We start from the raw sequence: 25,000 nt of genomic DNA, 5'->3' as shown, positions 1-25,000 counted from the left end.
AATGATTTCCCTTAGACTGGCCAAAACCGGTGCCCGCACCCTGATTAATCTTTTGTTAGTAGATTGAAAATCTACTACTGTTTCATTTTAGGCCTAAAAACTTAAAATATTGTACTTGTATTGATTCAGCTAAAAACTGTGATTGTTCGTAGACGATTATTTTATGAACATTTGAGGTGCCATGTAGTGATATAGCAAATTCAGTAATGGGGCACGTTCGGTGTAGATTTGTAATAATGAGCTGAATTTTAGTATGGTGAGAAGGTCAATTCTCCGTTTCTGCATTGAAATGGTGCAAAAAGCGTGGATATTATGATTCCTTGCCTAATTTGATGCTGTTGAGCAAAACTTTGGATAACTATGTTGTTTATGTTGCAAAAAAATGGAGAAAACAACAACACTGTTGCCAGGCCCGGATTAAGGATTGTGGGGGCCCGGGGCCCGAGCGAATGTGGAGGCCCCTCGGAGAGATGACCAAAAATGTTTTTCCTTATTTTCGAACAGTACTTGAGCAATATGAGAAAAATAATGCTAATGTTAGCAACCAAAAAAGTTTTTGTGGGGGCCCCTAAAATGTGGGGGCCCGGGGCTCGGGCCCTCCCCCCCCCCTTAGATCCGGCCCTGACTGTTGCCCAAAGTTTTACTCAAACAGCATCAAATTAAGCAAGGAATCATAATACCCACGCTTTTTGCACCATTTCATTGCAGAAACGGAGAATTGACCTTCTCAACATACTAAAATTCAGCTCATTACTACAAATCGGCACCAACATTTCAAAAGGACGTAACTGCATTTACAACCAATGCCTTCTCACAAAGCTGTGGAGCGTATCCCATCCCTCTCGAGGAATCCACTTGCACAAATAGAAAGATAAAATCCTCCTCTTTCGATTAATGGATGTGAATTGCGTGAGATGAATGAAATACGACCCACAGCTCTGTGAGAAGGCATTTGTTGCAAAAGCAGCACTGATGATCATAGTCATGATTAAGGAAGTCTGATCATAGCAGGTTACACTGTGCAGTGTGTCACAATTTTTCAAACCTGCGTCCAGAAAGCATCAATAAGTAGATCAAAACTGAAAACAGTGCTGTAATGGTTCATTACGCAACGCAAATCAGTGCTGTAATGAACCATTACAGCACTGTTAATTTGGTGTGGGAAAGTAGGCCTTTTCCTGTCAGATTTGCGTGAGGTAACATGGCCTATTACGATGAGAAGTTGCAAAAAAATATTTTAAAGATTCCATATTTTTGGAACAACTGCATGAAAAATTGTAAAAATTTCAAATTCGTTTTTCTCGAAACTATGATTTTTGAGTTACCTAGTTCTAGCATTAAGGGGACGAAATATTCGTTAAGGTAATGAATCAATCTCGTATTTTCATAAAATATCAAAGTATGTTTAAGACGCATCAATACAACTCAAAATTTAATTTTTTGTTCGCCCAATTCCAAGTTCTTGGTTTTCTAATTTTTATCAAAACTACATATGTCATGATGTATGTAAGCGCCGAGCCGAATATTAGAGAACCATTAAATAAAAATAGTTATTTATGCAACAAGTTTCAAAATTTTTACATTTATACAACGAGGCTTGCCGAGTGGGATAAATACGACGAGTGCTGAAAAAAAATCGAGTTTTGCAATGAGTTGCATACAACATTTTTTGCAATTATAAAAAATACCCTTGAGTACAATCATTTCTAATTGCCACACATGCCTCAAGAGAGAAACCACGTGCAAGCATCCATGCGCACAAACCCTTTTTCCAATCAGGTAGGCTGTGTTCATAAGTATCACAAGTACTCGGAGTTGCGTCAAAAACGAGCTTTGTGTGCAACTGCTGAATCTCACCACTTCTCACTCTACGTGTGCATGGCAGACCAAATTAGAATTAGAATCACTTCTAATCAAATTCGGTCTGTCAAAAAGACATAGAAGCAGTCATCGAATCGACATAAAACTACAGAAGGCCATTAGTGTTTCGGAAAAACATGTGCAAAGTGTACCCTTGCAAAAGTGCCGAAAAGCACCCTTAAAGGTGCTGTAAAGTACTACTTTTCGGTACTCTTATACTAGTGAAGAAAAGTAGGCCGTTTCGGCACGATTTCGGCGATAGAAAAGTTCAATCTTACGCCACATTGTAATATTAATGTAATATTAATGCATAAGATATTAATGCATAAGATTTACCACCTCCCCAAAGCCGGATTTACAAATGTGGGAGCCGGGGCTACAGTGTTGAGGGGACCCTTAAGTGTTATGGAAGATATATTTTTTATTCTTTAACATGCAATAAAAAAATAACAGAAAAAAAAAACAAAAATGTATTAATGAAGGTATTAATGTTGATGTGGATTAATGTGAATTAAGGACAATAAGCAGGGCTGGAAAAAATGTTTATACCCACTATGAGCATCTATGCGCCAGCGAACGATAAACCCGACGACATAAGAGCCTCGATAAGGCTTACGGAGAGTGATGTCAAAATAGTCATCGAACTTGTAATTGGAACGGCAAGCCTTCATTCCGTTACCAACGATAATGTGACATTCACTGCTACCGTTCAGCGACGCGACGCCACCGTAATGCTTTGTTCGACGAGGAGTGCAAACGAGTGACGAACGAAAAGAATACCGACAGAAGTCAAATGCTAGTAGCCGGTACCTCTTCAGCAGGGATCGGTACCAGGGTGGCAAGAGCAGCAGAGAAACGAATCCACCTCAGTAAAAAACGGTAGTACGAAGAGAGTGTGATTGCTGAAGCGCAGGATAGCATGGACAGGAATGATATGCGAAGGTTTTATGCAACTGTTAATGGTGCGCGGCAGAAGACTGTGCCAGTTCCCGTCATGTGCAATGACCGGAAGGAAATTTGCTGAGTGATAAAACAATGGTGGCAGGCAGGTGGAAGGAAGGAGTACTTCGAAGATTTGTTGAATGGTAGCAGAGAAGGAGCACCCAGAAACAGGATTACCATAATGGATGATGGACAAGCAGCGGATCCACTGACACTGGATGCGGTTAAGAAGACCCTTAAAGAGCTGAAGATCAGCAAGGCTGCTGGAAAGGACAAGATCCCGGTCGAACTTCTTAAGCACGGAAACGAGCAGCTGCATCAATCAATCCACGAGATTATTGTAAAGATTTGGAAGGATGGAGAATTGCCTACCAGCTGGTTGGATGGCCTCATATCGTCGGTTTCCTGCAATAGGGGCACAACTCAAAATTTGTAATTTTTGAGATTTTGAAAACTATGTAAACTTTCATCTCACAAAGACCCGTTCCGAAATTCGATAAGAAACGTGAGATTTTTGCATTTTTATCAATTTTCCGCAATAAAGGCACAACTCAAAATCAGTCAAATTTTTCAATAGTCGTTGAAAAATAGTAACCGAAAATTCATGAAACAGATACTCCTTCAGTCCCTTTCCATGACAAAACAATCAAAATTCGTTTACTTTTGTCAAATGATGAGAGAAATAAATGAACTTGCAGGAGGTGCTTCAAGATTGCCAATTTTCAAACGCTCATTCTGAAAATTCACATTTTTTTTGAGTTGTGCCCCTATTGCAGGAAACCGAAGATATGTCCAATCTACAAAAAATGACACATACTAGAGTGTACAACTTACAGAGGGATTACCCTTTTAAATTCGGCATAATCAATATTGTCGCGTGTCCTTTTCAACAGACAGAGACCTCTTGAGGATTCCTTCGTTGGCGAATACCAGGCTGGTTTTCGTGAGGAACGATCAACAACTGTTCACATGTTTAACATGTGGATGATTCTAGATAAATTTCGATGATATAACTTTCAGACTCATTATCTGAGGCACCATCTAAGGCAGCGTACGATTCATTGAAAACAAATGAGCTTTGTCAGATAATGTCAGGAAATGGTTTTCCGACGAAACTAATTAGGCTGATACGCTCAACGCTGGGTGGATCAAAATCAAGTATTCGGATTGCAGGAGAAGTATCTACCTCGTTCGTGACCTTGGTTAGATTGAAGCAGAGTGATGCTCTGCGAGGATAGGCTTGATGATTAACTCTACTGAGACAAACCCACACACTTAGCAAAAATTACCGACTTCGGTAATATTTTATCAAAATCTCAACCGTTAAGTTTTTTACCAGAGAAATTCGGTGACGTTTACTGAACTTCGTTAAAATTTGACAGATAAACGATAACATTTTACCGAAATTTGGTAAGTTTTACAGAATTTCGGTAAAAAACCATTACCGAGCTTTCAGCTGTTGAGATTTCGGTAAAAAAAACCGAACGCGGCTAGCTGTGCAAGTACCGTAAACCGGGGTCAAATTGATCTCCGCGTTGAAATTGATCAGACGTTTTTCCATTAGATAAAGTATGTTTTGAATAGTTTTCTTACATGTATCGTTTAGTATGGGATTCTTATATCATGATACTTGGAAGGAAATTATGTAAAGTATGCTTGATCTAACTGAAAAACGTCTGAACAATTTTGATCCAGAGATCAATTTGACCCCGCTTTACGGTAACAATAATAGCTGAATAGCAGCTTATTTAGCCTAAATTTTTAAAATCAAGCTTAGGAGCGGTTTATTCAGTATTTGTACATCAATATTGTTTGTTGGGAAGTACATCATAGTGGGTAGAGACAGCGGCAGGCCTAATAGTATAAGTGCTGAAGTAGTGATTGATGGGGATGTGTTTGAAGTTGTTGAAGAACTTGTTTTTCTTGGAAAATAAGACAATGACGTTTCCTGTGCAGTAGGGTGGCCCACACTTATATGAAAAACAAAAAAATTGAAAAAGGCCAAGTCTTACCTCCTAAATCAGTTATTTTGGACTCCCAGAAGCTACGTTCAAAATTTGAGCATAACACAAGTTTACAAAATAAAACGAAAGTCGTGAACTTCTGTCAACGACCAAAATTTTTGAAGCACAATTTAGTGCTGATTTCGAAACCGACCTTCAAAAAATTTAAAGTAGAACAGTTTTTGAGTTTTAGCTCAATATCGAGTTTTGTAACTTTTCAAAATATGTAATTTACTAAAATTCAAACATATTGCGTTTTGTTCAACCAATTTTAAATCTTTTTCCATAAATTGAAAGCTGAATACAATACCATTCGATCATCTGAATACAGGTTTTGCGTCAGATTGATGAAATTCAAGATATTGGCGAGTTTTAGGGACGATCTTCTTAAATTTTAGCAAAATTCCCAAAATTTTTTGAAGAAATGTATTTTTTTTCAATAAGAAAAAAACAACCTAAAAATTCTTTCTCGACGTTTATTTGACATATCGTATGTAGGCGAGTTACAGTATAAATTTCAGCTCAATCGGAACATTGATTACGGAGAATGAGATGTTTGAAGTGAGCGACTTTGCTTAAAAATAGAACAAAAATCGATTTCAAATCACCAACCACCAAGTCGAAAAAATTTCCGCTCTACTGTAATTTTTTTCCTTCGCGTTTTCGAACTCAGGGCATGATTCTACACCAAAAATGATCATCAGCTTACCGAGTTCAAAAATGCTGTAAACTAGTGTAATCGGTTGAGTCTAAGGGGGCGCTCAAAACGCTTGAAGTTTGTATGGGAAAACAGGGCCAAATGTATACGAAAATTTTAAGTTTTCGAATTTTGCCGCTAGGTGGCGCTGTAAGCGTTCAATGAATCAACCCTTTTGTATTATTGTAGGTGAATATATGCCAAAGAACTTTGTCGAAGATCGCTGTGAAAAAAGTTATACCCTAGGCAAAGTGAGGCAAAGTATTTAGATTTCATTGTTGATATTATTCCTTTACATGTATTGGAAAAAACAACAATAAAGTTTATCCTCACTTTACCTAAGGTATAACTTTTTTGACAGACGTTGGATCACTTTGTAGTCTTCGACAAAGTTGTTTGGCATATAGTCACCTACAATAATACCAAAGGGTTTGATAATTGAACGCATACAGCGCCACCTAGCGGCAAAATTCGAAAACTTAAAATTTCTGCATACATTTGGCCAAGTTTTCCCATACAAATTTCAAGCGCTTTGAGCGCCCCCTTAAGGACAAGGTATTTGGAGTACCGCCTAGCATTTTTACAAAGTGTTACGAATGTTTGTCTATGGTAAAATGTTAAAAATCAACTATGGCTAATTTGAGGTACTATACACACTTAAATTCAGAAATTGATCTCGGTAAATGGTTTACCGAGAATCCAACAGCTGATATGTCGGTAAAATATTTACTGTTTCTCGGTAAAATTTTTACCGAGATTTCGGTAAACCATTACCGAGTCTCGGTGAACTTTGCCGAAATCTCGGTAAAAAGTTGGATTACCGAGATCTCGGCAAAGTTTTAACGACATCTCGGTAAAACTTTTACCGAGATTCAGTGAAAATTATTAACGGATTCTCGGCTGTTTGATTCTCGGCAATCCGTTTGCTGAGGTCGGCGATTTAATTTAAGTGTGTAGACATAACTGGTACTCTGAGCCTTGTTGCAATCTTTCATAAAATAACCACAACATATCACAAACATTTTGCCAGTAGAAAGTAACGGACTTTTACCGTAATTCTGTAATGAATTACAAAATTTCGGCAAAATGTTTTATCGTTTATCTGATTATCTGTTTATCGTTTAGCTGTCAAACTCTAACGAAACTCGGTAAATGTTGCCAGCTTTACCGATTTTTTTTCCGATAAACAAAACTTAACGGTTGAGGTTTTGTTAAAATGTTACCGAAGTCGGGGATTGTTTTAAGTGTATGTGGTTCTTTTATTTTTGATTCTGGGTCATTTGGCCGAACGCCATTTGGCCCAATGCCGATTGACCGAATGCCATTTGGCCGAAAGGATAATTTGGCCGAATGCCGTGTGGCTGAAAATAAATGATGAAATGATGAACAGTGACCATGGTACTGTTCTGTCGTAACCGGCCTTTAATCCTTCTCCAGGCAGTATTTATGTTGACGATTGTCGATTCGGCAGCTGCTGTTCCTTTGCCGGCTGAAGTGAGGAAAACTCTAAAAACCTCACTTTTGACCGGCAGCGGAATAAGCGCTTCGAATATGACCTCGCTGCTGCGTCTCCTGGTTGCTGCACCGTACTGCTATCGTTGATCAACTGACTAGCCTACAAAATGAACGCCGTATTTATAAGAAAATATGACGTCATCTTTTCCCCTCGGTCGTCGTCGTGCTCGTGGCGTCTCGGTTCGGGTTCGGTTTTCTGGAATGTTAGAGTTGACATTTTGTTTTATCGACTCTGTGTCGACATATCGTCGGTTTTCTGCAACTAGGGTTTGACGCTAGTAATGGGCGCTCGCGTTTCAAATTATTCGATTGAAAGCTAGTAATCATGTACGATAATATACCCATTCCAGTCGAGAAAATTTTCTCGACTCCCTGGGCATAGTGTATCATTGTACACGCAGAAAAAATAATTGTAAACACAATTAAATTCTAGTTCAAATCAACCGATTTTTCAGTTTGCTATAGCGACAAACTGATTTCTAGTTTAAACTGAACTTTATCCATTGTTTGATAATACAAATATTTTCATTTGACGAAATTTTGGACAGTTTGTTAGAACAAACTGAGATTTGGTAGTTTCAACATAAAATGACAGATTGTTTTAAACGACTGCACTTTTGGTACTAACAAAACCGCAATGTGATTGTGTTGGTGACGGCAGCTCCTGCGGCAGCTCGGAAATCTATTTTTAGACACTCGGCAAGCGGATGGAAGCGAGAACGAATAAAAAAAGGCAAAAAAGCGAAACCGACCAACTTTTTGAGGATGCTGTCTTGAGTACCTGCGCGTTATCCATCACGGCCAAAACTGCACTTGGAAGTTGGAATAATGGATTTGCAACACTTTCTTCGTTGTGGCGATGTTGGGGTAAGAATTTTAAAGATGTGTGAGTGCATCCGGGCCATGTTTATGGTCCCCATTTTGTTGAAACAAAATGAAGTTTTCATCGTTATATGGAATGATGGGAATTGATTGTTTTGATCGATAAACTTTAAGCAAGAACAAAGAAATATAACTTTGGAATAAGCAATTGCTCAGTTTGAATATCAACCATGCGTTTTATTGTTTTAAACAAGCCTCTTTTTTCTGCGTGTACTTGCCTCACAATAAACAAATTCATGCAATGGCAGGCAAAGAAAGCCCTACAATTAATAACTGTGGAAGTGCTCAAAGAACACTAAGTTGAAGCGAGGCAGGCCAAGTACCAGAAGGGACGTATCGTTATAAAAAAGAAGAAGAATAAGCTTGGTCAAGCAGAGTACCCACCTGCGAATCGTATCGGCTATATGGGCCCTATAAGAAATGTGATTGTGCTAAAGAAAAATCTGAGATGGTGAAACACAAAATGGGGCAAATATGGCTTGTGATATTTTAGACTGAAAGTTGTACACGATTGTTTAAAATTGACTCAAAAATATTTTCGATTTTATTCATGCTTTTTTCTTTTCCCATGCACTCCTTTCACAATGTCGATTATTGTAGGACATTTAAAAATTGTTTACAAAACAATCACAAATTTGATTTGCTTATAAATATACCTTAGCGCTGACTAAGACTTACAACAACAAAATTGAGATACAAGATCGTTAGTAAAGATCAGCCTAAACCTAGTTTCCACTCTAGCGTGTGTGTGACTTGACCTGGCTCGGTTTGAAACGAAAACAAATGTAAATCGATTGACTCGGTTATCAGTGCTAATTAATGATCCACATCCTAAATCTACTACAAGAAGCTGTTTCTGCTATATGGCGAAAGAAAATGCAGTTGCTCTACCTTCTGGTTTTAGTGTTTTTGTTTATGGCACCGGCTATTGTTTACTGGTTTTTGTGTTGCTTTTCTATCAAATATTTGGCGATGTTTTATTGTCTCAATGTTCCAATTAATCTTATGGCAACGGATCAGACCTGCAAGTTTCCTTCTGCTGCACCCTATTTGTACTTGTTTGCATCGATTCCCCTAAAATCTAAAAACGCTTAAAATTTGTTACATTCAGATCCTCGACCGCGTGGGATCCCAAACCGGCAAAATAAATAGTAAGTCCTTAGTGAAATCCTTTTGCCCTATCCTAACTAGTTCAGCTCGGTTCAGAGCTGAATCACCACATCAAATTTCAGTCACCCTCAGTCGATGAAGCAAATAAAACTCATTTTGGCGCGGAAGTTGCTCAAATTCCATTTGACCGCTTCTCCTCTCTCGATTGCTAAGCGTTTCAATTAACGTGTGTGCACAGCACCACTTATCATTTGATTGACTCATCTTGTTTACTCTGGCACCCGCTCGCAGGCGCTACCGCTTACTCGTCTTTCTTCTTCTTGATCTTGCCCTCGGTCTGGATGGTTTTCGTCACCATTTCGATGCAGTCGTCGATCGAGGGTTCGGACGCGTCCGCACTGTAATCGTCGCCAGCCATCCGGCTCAGAGTCAGGATGTAGGAGCACGCAATCCGCAGGATGGACAGCTTGGACAGCTTCTGCGCATCGGAGTAGGCGGGCACGGCTTGGCGGAGCTTTTCGTAGGCTGCTGAGATCGTGTGCACTCGGGTTCGCTCGCGAGCATTCGCCTCGATTCGCCGCTCGCGAGTCATGTTTTTGTAGTTGCGAGGTTGCATTGCTTTGGTTGAGGCCGATCGGGGTGGATCGCGGACGGGGTGCGGCGGGAGGAATACGGATCGGTCTGAGGACGAGGACTGCCGGATGGTGTCCTGTACCGTTAGGGAGGGGGCTTTGAAGGACTGGGATTTCTTAGAGATCAATGCGAGGGGTTGCTGTTGGCAGGGGGTGCTGGTGGAGGTGGATGGGATGGACGGTGGGTAGATGGCGGCTGGTGATGGCTGCTGGAGGCGGTCCAGAGGTTTAAGGCTGATGGCACGGTGAAAGGTGGTTACTCCGGGGTGTCTGACCAGCAGATCGGCCGGATTAGGAAAGTGTGCAGGTAGTGGATGGGCTGCTGAGGGCTCCTCGCTCGGAGCCCATGGGCGGAACGGGTTGCCGTTCACGTGGTGATCTAGAATAGGTTCCTTCTCTTCCTTGATCTGCCCTTCGTAGCGGATCCGTTTTTTGATTGGCCCAAGCAGTTCCGCATCCGAAACCACTCGTAGCGGCTCCGTACTCTTGCGCTTGTTCTTGATTACGGTTTGAGGTAGTTTGACCTCAACCGAATCCTCGGAACTGTTTTCCGGTGTGATGAGTCCATCTCTGGAGCTCTGGTCTAGGCTTTTGAGATCGTCTTCGTGTTCGGAGCTGCCCGAATTGAAACCGGAATCACGTTCCAGCGAGGCAGCTGCGGACATTGCAGCACCTGGAAGAGGAAGGAAAAGAAATAAAAACTTCGTTAGATGTTTTTTGTTACAAGGTCGTACAAAAAGTCGGCCACCTCCAGATGCGGCCCCATAAAAAAGGCTACAAAGTAGAGAAGAGAGAAAAACCGGCTGACAGGTGCTGCCAGATGTGAATATTTCCCTCCCAAGAGAGCAGGAAAAAAAGCAAAAGGGGAGAAAAGTCGTAATTGCGTATCGTGCTTCGAGTGCCGAGGATCGGAAGGGAGAAGTGCACCCCTGTTCAGTTTAGTAGCTGTGTGTAACTGCGCGTGTTCGATGGAGGGTAGGGAAGGTGGCCGACAAGGCAGGGCATAATTTACGAGTTTAACGAGTGTCCGTTGTTGGTATGGATATTTCTGTGGAAGAGCGCTTCTGCTCAATCGGCAAGCCGGAAATTACGATTTAATATTATTTACATATTTACGCCATCACACTCGGTTGCTTTTGGGGCGCAAAGAAGCCATCTGTAGGTAGAGGAATTTTTCCCGGTAATTAGTGGGGCCTAGATTTTGCTTCCTTTCATCTCTTCGCTCCCGAAAGAGCAGGGGTGCGTGACTGTCATAAGTTAATTTTGTATTTGTTTACATTCACCATTGAATCGCTGACAGAGAACCATCCAAGCAAGCCGTGCCGAAGTGTTGCCGAAGCGTTGCGCTCCTGCGGTATCGTAAGAGGGAGAGAAGAGTGCGGCCAAAACTTCGGTTGTTGTTTTGCTTGTTGATCGCAGCGCCGCCGCGGTGTGAAAGTTAATTCATGCAAATTGAAGTCTGTTCTTGTTGGTGGCGGATTGTTTGGCTTTGCTGTGTTGTTTTCTTCCATTCTGTGTGGCGTCTGGGGTTTTACGTCCTCGTGGAATGCAGTCGGATGAAATTTGATGACTGGAACAGTGCCACCTACTCAGCCAGCGCCAACGTAGACAGTGCGCAGCGACAAGAAGTGGATGAACTCGTGCGGTTGCCTGGATAAGGTTACCAGCTGGCATCGAACACCACGGCTGCTGATGTCACGGCGGTGAAGAAGCCGTCTATAAATAGCTTCTCCGAGTGAGTGACACATTTTGCTCCGCATTCTGGCGGTACTTTACATGCGCAACTGCATGTGCATAACGCCTCGTCAATGGTGCAATTGCCACTGCCGTAATCTGTTCCAGCGCGTTCGCGCAATAAATTAACTTGTAAATGTTAATTGTTACATAAATTCCATAGTGCGACGATGGGAAGGAGCACTTTGTGACCACTGGACAGGTTTGATTTTGCGGCTCTTGGCGCATCAATTGACAACATGCGAATGTGCTCTCAATGGAGTTCTGCTAACTGCCGCTGCAGCAGCTTCGCGAAAGCTCCTCGCCGCGTCGTTAACCTTTCGTATTCAATTAGCTCTACCGCGAGCGGCGTGTGAACTTCGTGGCCAGGGCGGAGGCAATTGGACCGGCACATAAAGATCTGCATATTATTCAAATTTCTGGCCTCGCCCAACCTCCATGCTTTCTGCCGACGGGAAAAGGAACTGGCATCGTAGCTGGCAGTTCTAAGAGGGTTCACAGCTTCTGCTTCATTGCAGTGTGGCATCTTTCGGCTTTCCTCTCTGTGTCTACTTCGCATTCGGTATGTCTGCTGTTATTGTTTTATATTGCGCCAAATGACGGCGCCAGATTGTGCTAAAACTGTCTCGCCGGATTCTGGGTGCACTCACACTCCATATGGGAAGGAACGCATTACGAATGCGTTAGTGCTCTGCAGGAATAAGAATAAGTGGATGATAGTGTCTCACCCCTCAGCATCGCAGCAAGCGGCGTCCGTTGTGTTTCAAGCTGTTTAAGGCCTGTCGCTTTTGTTCGCTGGGGAACTGCTTCATTGTTATTATTTGCTATGAAGAACCCTCGTGTTTCGGGTTCACTTGAAAGTTTAAAAAGGCATAACTAATCTGATGTGAGGGCAGTACCGTCGTCGACGTCCACTGAATCGTATTTCACGTGTCTCATATTTTTGCATGCCGCCGTCAAGATAAGCATCACCGCACATGTGTCGACCGGCGGTGCGCCGTGCCCCTCGCCAATGTTTAGATTCGTCCTGCAGCGCAGACCCAGGTCTCCGTTTTCTCACACATTGTGTGCCTCATGACCGTGACTAAAGAGGGCGTAATTAAACGACACCAGCATCGTCGTCGTCGTCTGTCGTGGTGTACATGATTCGATCAGGAGCCGCAACCCACGCCACGCACGCTGACAAGTGCCAGTTAATCACCCCTCGTCGTCGCATTGCTGGAACGGTTGACTGTGTGTTTACATCGCCGCCGGTGCCAGCAGTTGTCGGGGATTATAAGCAAGCGCTGCTCGGGATTTCTTTTCGCTATCAAAACCAGCTGTGCACTCGCCTTGCCGGCTTGCAAGTAGCGAGCGAGCATCGAGCACCGTTCAAACTTCCAGTGAAAACCGATCCGGGATTGACTGGCTGGTGTTCTGCGCTGCTGCGAGGCTGTCGTTGCTCATTAGTAGTGGCTTTTTATTAGCATTTGCCAGATGGTTTTCACATCGTCGTCGTCCCGTTCTCGGAAGCAGCGAAGTGGGTGGATGATTGACGGCATGTGATGCCGTAAACGGTTGATTACAAATGGGGAATGTAAGCGACAGCCATCGACGATACGGCAAACAGAAGCTGCTCGGGCGCAAATGGCTCTTCTTCTAGTTGCAGTTTGGTCACCGGTTTTGCGGCTGATTCATGGGAACGAGTTTCCAAGCTGAGGAATCAATCAGCAAATCGTTCACGGGCTTGAGTAAGAAGTTTTTTTGAGAGCATCACCCTCGTTTGACGATGTCAAGCTTGCTGTGACTTCATTGTTACAGCTCTTGCTTAACCTTAACAGTTTCCTTTGACCACCAGGAGGCATTCCTCCGGCGAGGGAGTAGTTCATAACGCACCCTCAAGATTAGCTGCCTAGTTTTCCAACTACGGACTTCTTCGTATGCTTTTTATAAGACTCCAAGGTATGCTGTAAGTTGGTTATCACCTACAATTCAGCGTCCCCGCCCACCTCACCAAACTTCCTTTCCAAACAAAACGAACTCACCTTTCCCGCATTTGCAATGTGAGAAAACAGCCACCACTTATTGTCAAATTAAGAAATTGTACTCTAATTAAATTGTACGCAAAAAATGCACTCATTTGCGACGGCGCAGCGAGGCGAAACACCGCAGCCACAAGAAGAAGAAGCAGCAACCGAGTCTTTGGTGGCAGCAGTCGCGAAATTTTCCCCAATTTTGGTGTCTGGGCCCAGTTTCTTTCGTGGCCTGCACCGTCCTCATTGTCTTCACCCTCTGCTGCGGGGACACGGCGACGACGAAGACGACAAGACGCTCGCTATTTCTGGAAGGTAATGTTAATTTCTGCACGGTTTCTCGGGGTCGCCTGTTGTTGCAATCTTGTCGCGACATCCTTTTGTACAGGGCCGCGCGCGCGAATTTGGGCCTTCGTGCCTACGAAGGCACAGGGGGCGAGCACAGCATGCGGAGTTCAGCCGAAAACGAGATTTGAAATTTCGTGGAACCAGACGGGTACCTACAATTTTGGGAAAGGGTTTTTTGTTTGGTCTTCTCTCGAGTGGTTGTGTGTGCTTTGTTTCTGATAAGAGGTCCCGTCGTCATCCCGGCTCTTCGGAAAGGTTGTTAAGTGACTCACGCGAGAGGCTGCTTTTTGTGTTCCCTTTATCGGGAGGAACTGGTCCTTTTTCTCACATTTTTCGATTTTCGAGACCTTCGAAAATTAATAACGAGTCTCACATGGTCTGGTCAGCGGCGAGCGGGCGTTCGGGTCGGGTCGGATCGGCACGGACTGTGGGATGAAATCAGATACACTTGGGATCAGAATGCAAGTGGCAGCAGCACATGGAGCGAAGCGGGCTGTGGATCAGGCCACTAAGGAGTATGCAGGGTTCGGGTCCGCGTTTTCGACATGTTTCTGGTCGGAACACTGATTTAACCACCCAGTGTCTGGTGATGCCGAAGCACTCATGACGAAGCGACCCCTCACCCTAAATTATTTGCCCAGCCAAGCTCAAGTTTTGCGCTGGCTTTTGTGAAGAAGGATGGTAAACCAAGATGCAAGATAAACCTTTTCGCAGCACATTCTTCGGATCGTCCGAAGCCACCAGATGGAGGACGGTTTCATCGCGCTGCCGCCGGCTGGCTGGGGCGGCAGAGTACAGCAAAACCAATCGTTTGTAATGTGTTGACGACGACCACGACTACGACGACCAAGGGGAAGAGCGGCATGTGCGTCGTACGAACCCTCCTATCGTTATATATGGAATATAATCGGACAGATGGCGCCAAACCCACACACATATTATATTAATCCATTCCGCATATATTCAGCTTGCCAAGTTGGGCGCTCGTTCTTCTGCGTTGCTGCTTCGTCCTTCGGTGGGTCCAGCTGTGGAAGCAATGGTTGCTTCGATTTACTTTCTCGGCATGTCGGGTTGCGCCCTCCCCACCTCCTACGCCGGCCACGTCCATACGAGACGAACGTTACGTGCCAATGCAGGAAACGGATTAAGCAAATACACAAATGTAAACCCTATTCTAAACAAATTGCATTTATTTTCCTTTCACACAAATTTCCCTTTTCTGTTTGATGCGGTAGCTTCTCTCGTCTTCGCAAGCGTCGCCGCCGTCGCTGTGCCTTCTGGCTCTGGACTGGCGAGTGGCGATATGTTTGTTTGCATTGCAGGCTGCTGGTTTGGCATTCGACGGACGGATCGCGCCAATAACATTTATACTCGTGTGTGGCGCTTTGAAGCCAACAAACAATACCCTTCGTTGCGGCGGTGGCGCCAGCAGTGCGCGTCTTCCTAATGAGAATTTTGACAGCCCAATGTCATTCGGACAATTGATCCGCGTAAGCGCGCAATTTGCATCGCTAATTCAAATCCAATCGGAAGGGCGAGCAAGGAGGGAGGGGCGAATATATTAAACTGCGCGACGCGGCCGGCGTCCATTCGCACCTCGGGCCTACGGGCGATTATCGCGTTAACATGATGCAATGCGAGTCAATAATTGCTCAGCCCTTTCATACGTGACCTGTCACGTAACCGGCGGTGTCAAACCGGCAAGAACTCTATCGTGCATGCGTTATCGATCAGGAAGCGTGATACCCGCACCTGCGGAGACTACGGACGACGCGCGGACGCGACAACCGTTCAGCAGTCCGATAGTAGGTACCTATCGAACTTGACATCTGATTTATGCTAATTGTATTCATATTTTGCCGAGAGGTGGCAGGGCGCGCGCACACTCACACACATGCACACATGGCTCCAGTATAAGCGAGGTTCTCCCGTTGGGCAGCGTTCGTCCGTTCGTCGTGGCGAAAACAATTGAATGTTAATTAATAAATGCCCAGTAAGTCCCAACTCTCGAACCGGTTGAGCTGGGATTTCAGTGGTGGGGTTCTTGGAGTACTTTAAGTATTCATAGAGGGCATTCCAAATGAAAGCATATGCAAATGTTCACGTGTGGCGTGTCGAGTTGAGGTTAATTCAGATTGGAATTTTCCCAATTAACGATGCAAAGTTCTTACCAAGCGGTTTCGAGTACTGAGACTTTGTAATAACATGCCGGGGAATCAGCGGAAGTTTGACAACAGTGATGAAGAAATCCATTGCTAAACTATAAACAGAGCGCGACTGGCCATAGCCCTGGAAGTCCTGCACAATCTATGAACGTAAACCAAGATATGATTGCTTTGAAGTTGCTGCCGAGTCTCCACTAGATAAACTTCAGCTAGAAATGTACAGATGTACAGAATTCTACGGCTTCTGGGGTTTGGGGCAAGGCGTTACGTACCGACAGCTACACACCGATGAACGTTTTCGAGAAGGATGTAGAATGCATCGACTTGCGTGGCAGACAAAGCAAACAGAAGATTGCCAGGTTAGCCTCAATGATCAAATCCAGCGTGGTCGAAAAGGTGTGCATCGGTCTAGACAAGTGCCTTCGTCAAAGCTACCGCAGCTCGCTAGAGGCTAGAACAAGCGAAACGTATGAGCACAGCTATGCACGAAGTGATACCACGCAGAAGTTCCAAGAGGATCTTTTGAGAAGAAGCATCAGCGACGATGGTTGAGAAACCCAGGATGATGCAGATGTTCTGGGCGGTGGTGGTAAAGTTACAAAGTTACGAAACTCGGATCTTAAAAAGAGGTGAGATCTTGGGTGAGATACTCCTGCCGTCGGACCGTCGCCTGTCACTTCTCTTGATACGAGTTCTTGGATAGGTATGTCTATGAAACGCTCAAAGTCCATTGAGGCAGCAGACATAATTTAAAGAAAGCACTTTTTAATGCTACAAAAAAACTTCAGAAGTATTACGACAAAAATCGCACCAAACTCCCCCCAGCAAACCACGTTCAAATTGGCCTTCTGCTCCCGTCGGAAACTGTGCACCAACCACGAACTCCGACAAACTTTGTAAGCCACAACAAGTGCACCGCCATCGTTCTAAATTTCAATAATCCATTTACACAAACTGTCACCCGAACAGTTTTCGGGAATTGTATGCTGTTTTTTACGCCTGTCACCCATCCCTGGCAATTCCCCAGTGTAGCGTGGCAGTGACAACGATACACCCGCCTGGATTGCTCGCCGAGACACGCGGATGCGACGGTGTTGCCAAGCCGGGGAGAAGATAAATCGCTCACTAAAACGCACCTGTGTCTTCTTTTATTTCGTTACACAAAAGCTGCCTGGAGAATACGAGTGGGGTAGGAACACGACCCGAACATAACATTCACATGTTGCCGTGTGACGTCGTCGGAACGAGGGAAAAACGGCGCTGCTGTAACCGACCCTCCTACAACCAGGGGTGGATTCCTGCAACGACCGGTGGACAACGAGTAGCGGGTGGGACGGATTATTAATCTTCAGGTCGCCACAGCGGACCATTTCGCGTCCACACGGGTGCGTTTAGTTGGCACGAAGCTATCAAAACAAATCCGTCACCCGTAATGAACTGGCTTAGCGCTAGAAACGCGAAACAAAAACAATCTGGCTGACAGAGTCTGGCTTGATTCAGGGACCCGCACCCGCACCCAGATGTGCAGATGTTCACACTGCCAGACAACTTCTCGGAAATGCTCACTTAGTTGGCTGCGGCGCGCCACCACAGATCGATGGCATTTCCCACCTACACGCCCAGCTCGTGCACCTTTCGCGCGATCAGCACACAGTACGACGTACCTACGAGCAGACGATGACGGGGTCCGATATAAATCTTGTCCGCTAAATATTTTAAGCTGTTATTTTAACAAACAAAAATTTTCCAACTCCCGCCGCCAGGAACACCAGTCGCAGTCGGCTGCGGCGGCGGCAGTCCCGTACGTGTCCGAGGTGAAGCGCAATCACGATGACAAATCACATTAGCATACCGAACCGAGTGTGAGTGCGTGCGCGCGAAGAACGCGGGCGCAAGGAGCTCTTCGGGTCAGAACTACCAAGCGGAGAACTTCACTGGACGCCCGACCGCTCCGACGGCGGGTAAGATTTAGATAAAAGTTTGATTTATTCAGTTGACGCCAGCTTGACGCGCACAGTTGAAGGAGCGCGATTGAACGAAAATTAATCATCCAAGACTGTGGCGACCTCTGGGGACCGGCACTGAGGCTCCTCTCGCTTAACGCTCATCCGTCACCCGGCCGTTAGTTGTGATTGCATATCGAGCAGTTGCGTGACACACTCATCTGGCAATAGAAGCCGACCAGATGGATGAGTAAGCCGGGGACCGGTCCACTCAATTCGACAATTAAAATTCTGCCAAGCTCTCCCGCACCCACCGCAAAATTGGTTGCCATCTTGGGGCTAGTATTTCCTGCCGCGCCGGTGAATCGTCATCAATCGTCTGACATCACTCTGCTGTGTTGCTGCTGCTCGCGGATCATTCGGGAGGGGGTCAACTCGCGCACGGAATGTGCTGCCGCGGCGCGTCGCGAAGATTAGTGAAATGTAAACAAGCGATAAAGCAAAAACGGGTGGACGGACAAGCAGGGCGGTGACGAACGCGCAAAGCATGCGGTGATCTATTTTGCTTTCTGCGGCCATTCATTCTTGTCCGCATTTCTCCCGATTTCGGGTCGGCCACCCACCCACACAAACGTGGTGGATTGGTGTCGGTTTGCTATCGGTCGCTGCCGCGGTCGTCCCTCGAGGTTTGTTGATGATATGATTTATTTGGGTTTATATTTTCGGTTGCCTTCTTCGTTATTCGGAGCCGTCAACGGTTAGTCGGTGGCCACATGGCATCTCCGTCCGAAATGTTGAAAACTTGGTTGCCATTTGGGAGCGGGCATGTGTTTTCGGGTAGTTGGGCCCTCGGGGAAATTGCTACTTTTTTGCAGATAATTGTTTACGTCTGTCATGAAAGTGTTTAAAGAAGTCTTTGCCCACATCTGTTTTGAAATGTGTTGAACGAAAATTTGCGTTTGTTTGGTTTTCACAAGGGCATATAGGCGTTGTAACAGATCTTCAGGAGCTTGCCATTAGACAATGCAATCAAAACGAACTCTAATCAGTGACATATTTGGTTTAACTTGGTTTAATTGTAGGAGTCTGTACACTCAGTTTCAGCTATAACAAGTAACGTTCTTGGTTTTATTATGGCTTTGTCAGTTTTTTAGGCTTAAATATTGATAGTGAACTCATCAACTACACACTTAATTTTTTTCGCCAAATCTCGGCATTTTTTCTTGCTTTTTACCGAGATTGGCACCGCCGAGCGCTCAGCAATCTTCTACACGGAAAAGTATTATAACCTAAAGAATAAGTTTTTTAAAAACTCAAATTTGGCTAAACTGCTTAAAGATTTAACTCAAAGTTGGGTTGTTTTCTCCCTCGCCCCACCGCAATGTTGTCGAAAACAAAGAGAGAAGCACCGACGCATCCGCTGCTCTTCCGTGGAAGAAGCCAGATTTGGGTTTTCTTGAGTTAACCCAAATTTGCGTCATTTGAGGCCTCCGTTGGGTGAAAATAACTTACCACTGGGTTAATTTTTTTGCCGCTCTCAAACGAGAACTACTCACTCACCACTTTCGCTGTTTAACGCAAATTTGAGTAATTCCACGGAAGACCGGGATTGCGTCAAAACAACTTAAATTTGGGTTGATTTGTAGTTCCGTGTATTTCAACGAGATCTCAGCAGTCGTGTTGTTTGTTTGCTGAGGTTCAGGAAAAGTTTTGCCGAAATTTAGCTAACAAACGTTATTTTTTACCGAGATTCAGTAAAGGTATTTGCTGAGCCACGGCGGTGCCGGCGTTTGCCGAGCTCATCTTAGTGTGTATGAGGTATCTTGCATTCAACGAAAACTAAGTTGAAGAAGCGGGAGACTTAAACAGTGGCCTGAGTGCGGCTAGATTCAGAAGATTCTTCGTCGAGAGTGACATTTTTGAGGCAAAAAGTAATAACTGACGTGAGCGCAGCTAGATTCAGGAGATTCCTAGCCAGGAGAGCGTTTTTCGACACAAAAAGTAAACAGTGGCGTGAGTTCGGCTACATTCAGAGAGAATGCCGAGAGATCGATTTTCTTTTTCGGCGCAAAAAGTAAACAGTGGCGTGAGCGCGACTAGATTCGGAAGATTCCTTACCGGGAGTGAGTTTTTCGACGCAAAAAGGAAACAGTGGTGTGGACGCAGCTAGATTTCAAGAGATTGCTTGTCAGGAGTGAATTTTTGACGCAATTGGTGGTGTGAGCGCGGCTAGAAGCGAAGATCCCTTGCCAGGAGAGAGAGTTTTTCGCAAAACGTAAACAGTGAGCGTGTACGAAGCTAGATTCGGAAGATTTCTTGTCGGGAATTCAATGTTTGGTAAGAAAGGCCTTCAAACTGTCAAGCGGGTCATCTAGATAAAAATGTCTCAAACATTTTTCGATTAATTCAATCGATTCCTATTGAAAACTAAAAAAGACTGCAAATATTAGTTTTAAAACGCTTAATATACAGGGCGTTAGGTTCATGAGTGAAATTTTTTTAAAGAGTGACAGATGACCATAAATGGTGAAAAAAATGTTCTACGCATATGGGCAAATCTCAACCGTTACGTAGTTATTGAACTCCCCATGTTTTTTACTCTTATTGCCTTAACTAGCTATAACTTTAAAATGGTCAAACTTATCGCAATTTTTTTGCCCTTATTTGAACGATATTTGAGTTTTCCATCAAATAACATCTTTGAATCGATTGGTTTAGTTAAATAACTAAGTTTTCTAGAGCAAATTGCTTAAAATATGTTTGTTTTTGTAAATTAGCTTTGAAAAATGCGTAATAATTTGAAATTCTTTCTTTGGCAAAGTTGTGGCCCCTATTCTACTCTACAATTCGTTCTTTGACATCAAACTTGTATCTCTTATCGTTTTCTTGCAATTTTGATTTAAACATCGCATTTCAGATCATAAATTTGCAATCGTCATGGTAAGCACTGTTTTGCGCACTGTGCCGTACATTTAAATCGAAATTGCAAGAAAACGATAAGAGTTTGAAGTTTGGCGTCAAAGAAAGAATTGTAGAGTGGAACAGGGGCCACAATTTTGTCAAAGAAAGAATTTTAGTTTATTACGCAGGTTTCAAAGATAATTGACATAAACAAATTAAAACACATTATTTTTAGCTATTTTGCTCTAGAAAACTTAGTTATTTAACTAAACCAATCAATTCAAAGATGCCATTTGATGAAAAATTTAATAATCTTTCGAATAAGGGTAAAAAACTGCGATAAGTTTGACTGTTTTAAAGTTATAGCCAGTTAAGGCAATGAGAGTCAAAAACATGGGGAGTTCAATAACTACGTTACGGTTGAGATTTGACCATATACGTAGAACAATTTTTTTCACCATTTATGGTCCTCTATCACCCTTTAAAAAGTTTGCACTCATGAACCTAACACCCTGTATAATATACAAAGAATTCTTCGTTATGCTCAAGGTGCCACTGAAATGGTAAGAATATTTTGAGAATTTAGCTGTAGCACTGTGACTTTGTAAATAATGTGTTATCAGAGATCCTCGCTTCGAAGGAAATTAGATCAAATAGCTTAGCTCGCCATATGATTTCATAAGGCTTTCCTAAGCCCCGCCCACATTGACTTGAACTCGACGTATGCAGCGCAAACTGAAAAACTTTCACACCGATTCCAATCTGAGAAACGTATCTTGCCGAAAGTGTTGCCTGGAGATGATCCCACACGAAGTTCACGTCTGTCTATCAGGTTTGGTTCTCATCCACAATTCCTTCCCGACGGACGAGCAGTCGCCCCGACCGAGCTCGCGGAAATGTTCGGTCAAAGAAAACAAACGCTTCACTTTATATTGCTATAAAACCAGAGAAGCTATAATTACCCCATCTTTCACGAATCAGACTCGCCTCTTTCCAGGCGCAGCTCTGCCGCTGCTTGCTATATTCTGGGAAGCATAGGTAGAAAACCCAACCGGCCGACCGACCGACGGGAGAATGGATCTTCCAGGAACCCCCCAAAACGCAGAATCATAAGTTGGGGATACGCCGCACAATACCGGAGCGCAAGAAACAACGGAAGGTACGGCGGGGACGCGAAGGTACGAGAACGTGGAGCCAAACGCATCCGGTGCCGGCATATTTTTAGCTCGTCAAAATTTAATGACATCGGAATCCACACGAATCAAGCGCAACCATTCACGAACGACGACGGAAGGCTTCGCGCATCGTAAACAGACACCCGAGATCTCGAGGTCGAAAAGGGGAGACCGGCGGCGCAACGCGACGCCACGGCGATGAAAGGGAGATTCTAATTTAATGAGTAAACAGCGCATCCGCCGAGGGCCGAACATCTGTCTAAACACGATTCTGCTCCACGACCAGTCAGGTTGACTGGTGAAATTAATTACGGTTTGATTATATCCAGCAGCCAAGTGGCATTCTATGGCGGTCCGTTCAGAACTCATTGGCGCTTGGCGTTGGCATGCATGAACTGCTAATTAATTTGAGGACTTCTCGGAAATGTTTCCGTCCCTATTTTCGTCACTGATCTCTAGGCGCAGGAAGCGTAGATGACACAAACTTTCCACCGCTTGTCAACTCTGTTGCAGGGTGTAACCTGCCGGCCTGATTGGATTTGACAAGCCCCTGTCCGAACGAGCTATACGATTAAGTGATTTATTCGTCACCAAAGAACCGCACTATAATCTCTCCGACAAAAGCGTGGCTACGGCCAATTAAAACTACGCAAAGGCGCCAAGAGTAAATGACATAATTACGGCTCACTCGACCGCGTGTGTTCACAGTGGGCGATGCTGCAGCCACGGACTTCAAACCTGACTAACAGCGAAGCGCGCGAGCTGTCGCCGCCACCGTCGCAGACTCCGCTTCAGCACACGAAGCAGTGCGCACCGGCTGTTGCAAACGACAACGACCCGTCTTTGCTATTAGTCATGTTGCACGCGACGACTACAGTCCCCGCAGCGGCGCCGCTAAGGACCGCGACCAGCTCCAATTATGCAATTACCCAGCCGGTAAATGTCACCGGTGTAACACACTCCCGCCGACATCAAAGAAAGCCCCACGCTGGTCACACACATGTCAACCGCACTTAATCTAATAGTCATGCCCAACCTTACCTTTCATTAAAATTGCTGACAATTCCACGGCACTCAGCTTCGGGTACATCTTGGCGATTGCATTCATGGCATTCATCCGTAACGTATTTCAGTTGGCCGCGCCTTCTACTTCAAACGGCTATTTCAGCGTTCTTCTTTGAGTAATCTCTTCTTCACTGACACTTGTAACTCGTCTCAACGACTTTTTTCCTTGTTTGCTCTTATCTCAGCTTCTCCGCGTTCCAGCCATCAGCTCTTCTCCATAAACATTTATTTCTATCAACACTGAATCAGCAACTTTTCTCCCAATCCAATCATTCACACGTTCTGTCAATTCCAAGCCTTCCGTCACTCTTTTTTATCGCTGACGTTCCAAATAGTACTCCCCTAACCGGAAGAATCAATCCTTTTCCGTTTGGGTGCTCTCTCAGCACTTTTACGACTTCTTCCGCTGTTCGCGACAATCAAACACCGGAAAACGAACACGGGCAATCCAACACTCTGCTTTCGTTTTCTTTTCTCCGGAAACACCGTCAACCGACAACAATCAGCCAAGTCAACTCAATCCTTTTCCACTGTATTCTTATTTCTGTTCCACTGAAGGACGTTCACTGCGTCGTCCCCGCCGTTCAACAGCGCACTTCCTCACACAATTTTCTGTACTGAACAACAACACTCCTTCTCAAACTGTTAAGACCCAACTTTCCGCTTTTCGTCTTAAATACGTCTCATCGTGTTCACGTCTAGTCACCGACTGACTGCCGCAAACTGAATGGATGAAGATGAGGATGAGCCATCCCGTCGTCTCGTCGGTTGGTCGGTCGGTCGCTGTCGGCCGGTGCATGCTGACACCGGGTGTTTTCTCTGCCAGTCTCTCTCGCGTTGCGAACCAATCGGTCGGTCGGCGAAAGAGAGGCAAACCCGAAGAGCAGTGCACTTGTACGACGACGGCCACCGCACGATGCACTTGTTTATTTGTGCGCCATCTCGTTCGCTCTCGCTGCCGGTCAGGTGTACGCAAAGCGGCGCTTAGATATACGGAGAGCAAGCGGGAGAAAGATGGCAAAAGAATGCAGGCCGAAGTGCTTGCCGGAACCAAACGAAAGGGTGATGAAGGAGAGCTGACGAATGCAGTTTTTGAAAATAGCGCTCACGGGAGAACTGGCGGCGACATATGGAGAGGAAGAGAGAGAATGAGAGTAAAAGTGGTCGGTTTCCAATGGTAAGGCGACCGGCTGTTCAGTGCAGCTGTGAAGCTGGTTGGAATATGACATGGGGAAAATTATTATTGCTGGATACCTAGTTCAAGACCTAGTTGACGACATGAATGATTGATCTTGTTGCATAAATATATGGTCACAATAAGGCTGGTGAAGTAACAATATTAGAAATTTTATTTATTTAATTTGATCGGCCGCCAGCACTACTAGGGCTATATGGGCCGTAGGTTTCAAACTACCTGATTACATGATATAAAAGTAGAATTTATAATTTTCAAATAACAAAAAAAAACATTTACATATTAAATATAGTCGATTCCTTAATTTTAAGTAGGTACATTGATAAATTTCAGTATTATTGAATAGTAGGTAAGTATTTTTTTTTTATTATCTCTTATATTTTTTACATTAGATTTTTTATATTTTTTTACAAGAAGAAGAAATTTGTATCTTTCTTTCATAAAACGAATAACATTTTTAATACTTTCTAAATAATTATTCAGAGAATTTACTTCTTGAATACAATATTTTTCTCTTTTTATAAAATATTTCGGACAATCCAAGATATGTCTGACAGATATTATTTGCTTACAAGAATCACAAGATGGAGGTTCGTCTTTAGAAATTAAATATGAGAGGGTGTAGGGTAATTCATGTATTTTGGACAGGCTGAGGACAATGTTAGAAAAATCGTCCCCTCGCTTCCTTAGAAAGGAATTGATTATTTTGCAAAGTTACTATTACGCTTATAATATGATTGTACTTTGCGTTCCTGGTGATAAAAAGCTTAACGAACGCATTTTAATCTGAGAAAATCACAATTTCCAATCGCCTGTTAGAA

At 44.1% G+C, this 25,000-nt stretch overlaps 1 protein-coding gene across 1 annotated transcript; it reads right to left on the bottom strand.

Annotated features, from left to right (window-relative positions):
* Positions 1–8,410: 8,410 nt before the first annotated feature.
* On the bottom strand, positions 8,411–23,734 carry LOC109622904 (transcription factor ATOH8). The gene is made up of 2 exons (XM_020077362.3): positions 22,961–23,734; positions 8,411–10,314 (listed from the first exon to the last, which is right to left on the bottom strand). The coding sequence occupies exons 1-2, from the start codon at positions 23,034–23,036 to the stop codon at positions 9,311–9,313; spliced, it is 1,080 nt and encodes a 359-aa protein (XP_019932921.3). The 5' UTR covers positions 23,037–23,734; the 3' UTR covers positions 8,411–9,310.
* Between the last annotated feature and the right edge of the window lie 1,266 nt (positions 23,735–25,000).

Source organism: Aedes albopictus, unplaced genomic scaffold (genome assembly GCF_035046485.1).
Source record: "Aedes albopictus strain Foshan unplaced genomic scaffold, AalbF5 HiC_scaffold_423, whole genome shotgun sequence".
Lineage (NCBI taxonomy): Eukaryota > Metazoa > Arthropoda > Insecta > Diptera > Culicidae > Aedes > Aedes albopictus.
The sequence above is the reverse complement of the archived record's forward strand: the minus strand, read 5'-3'. Positions and strand labels throughout refer to the sequence as shown.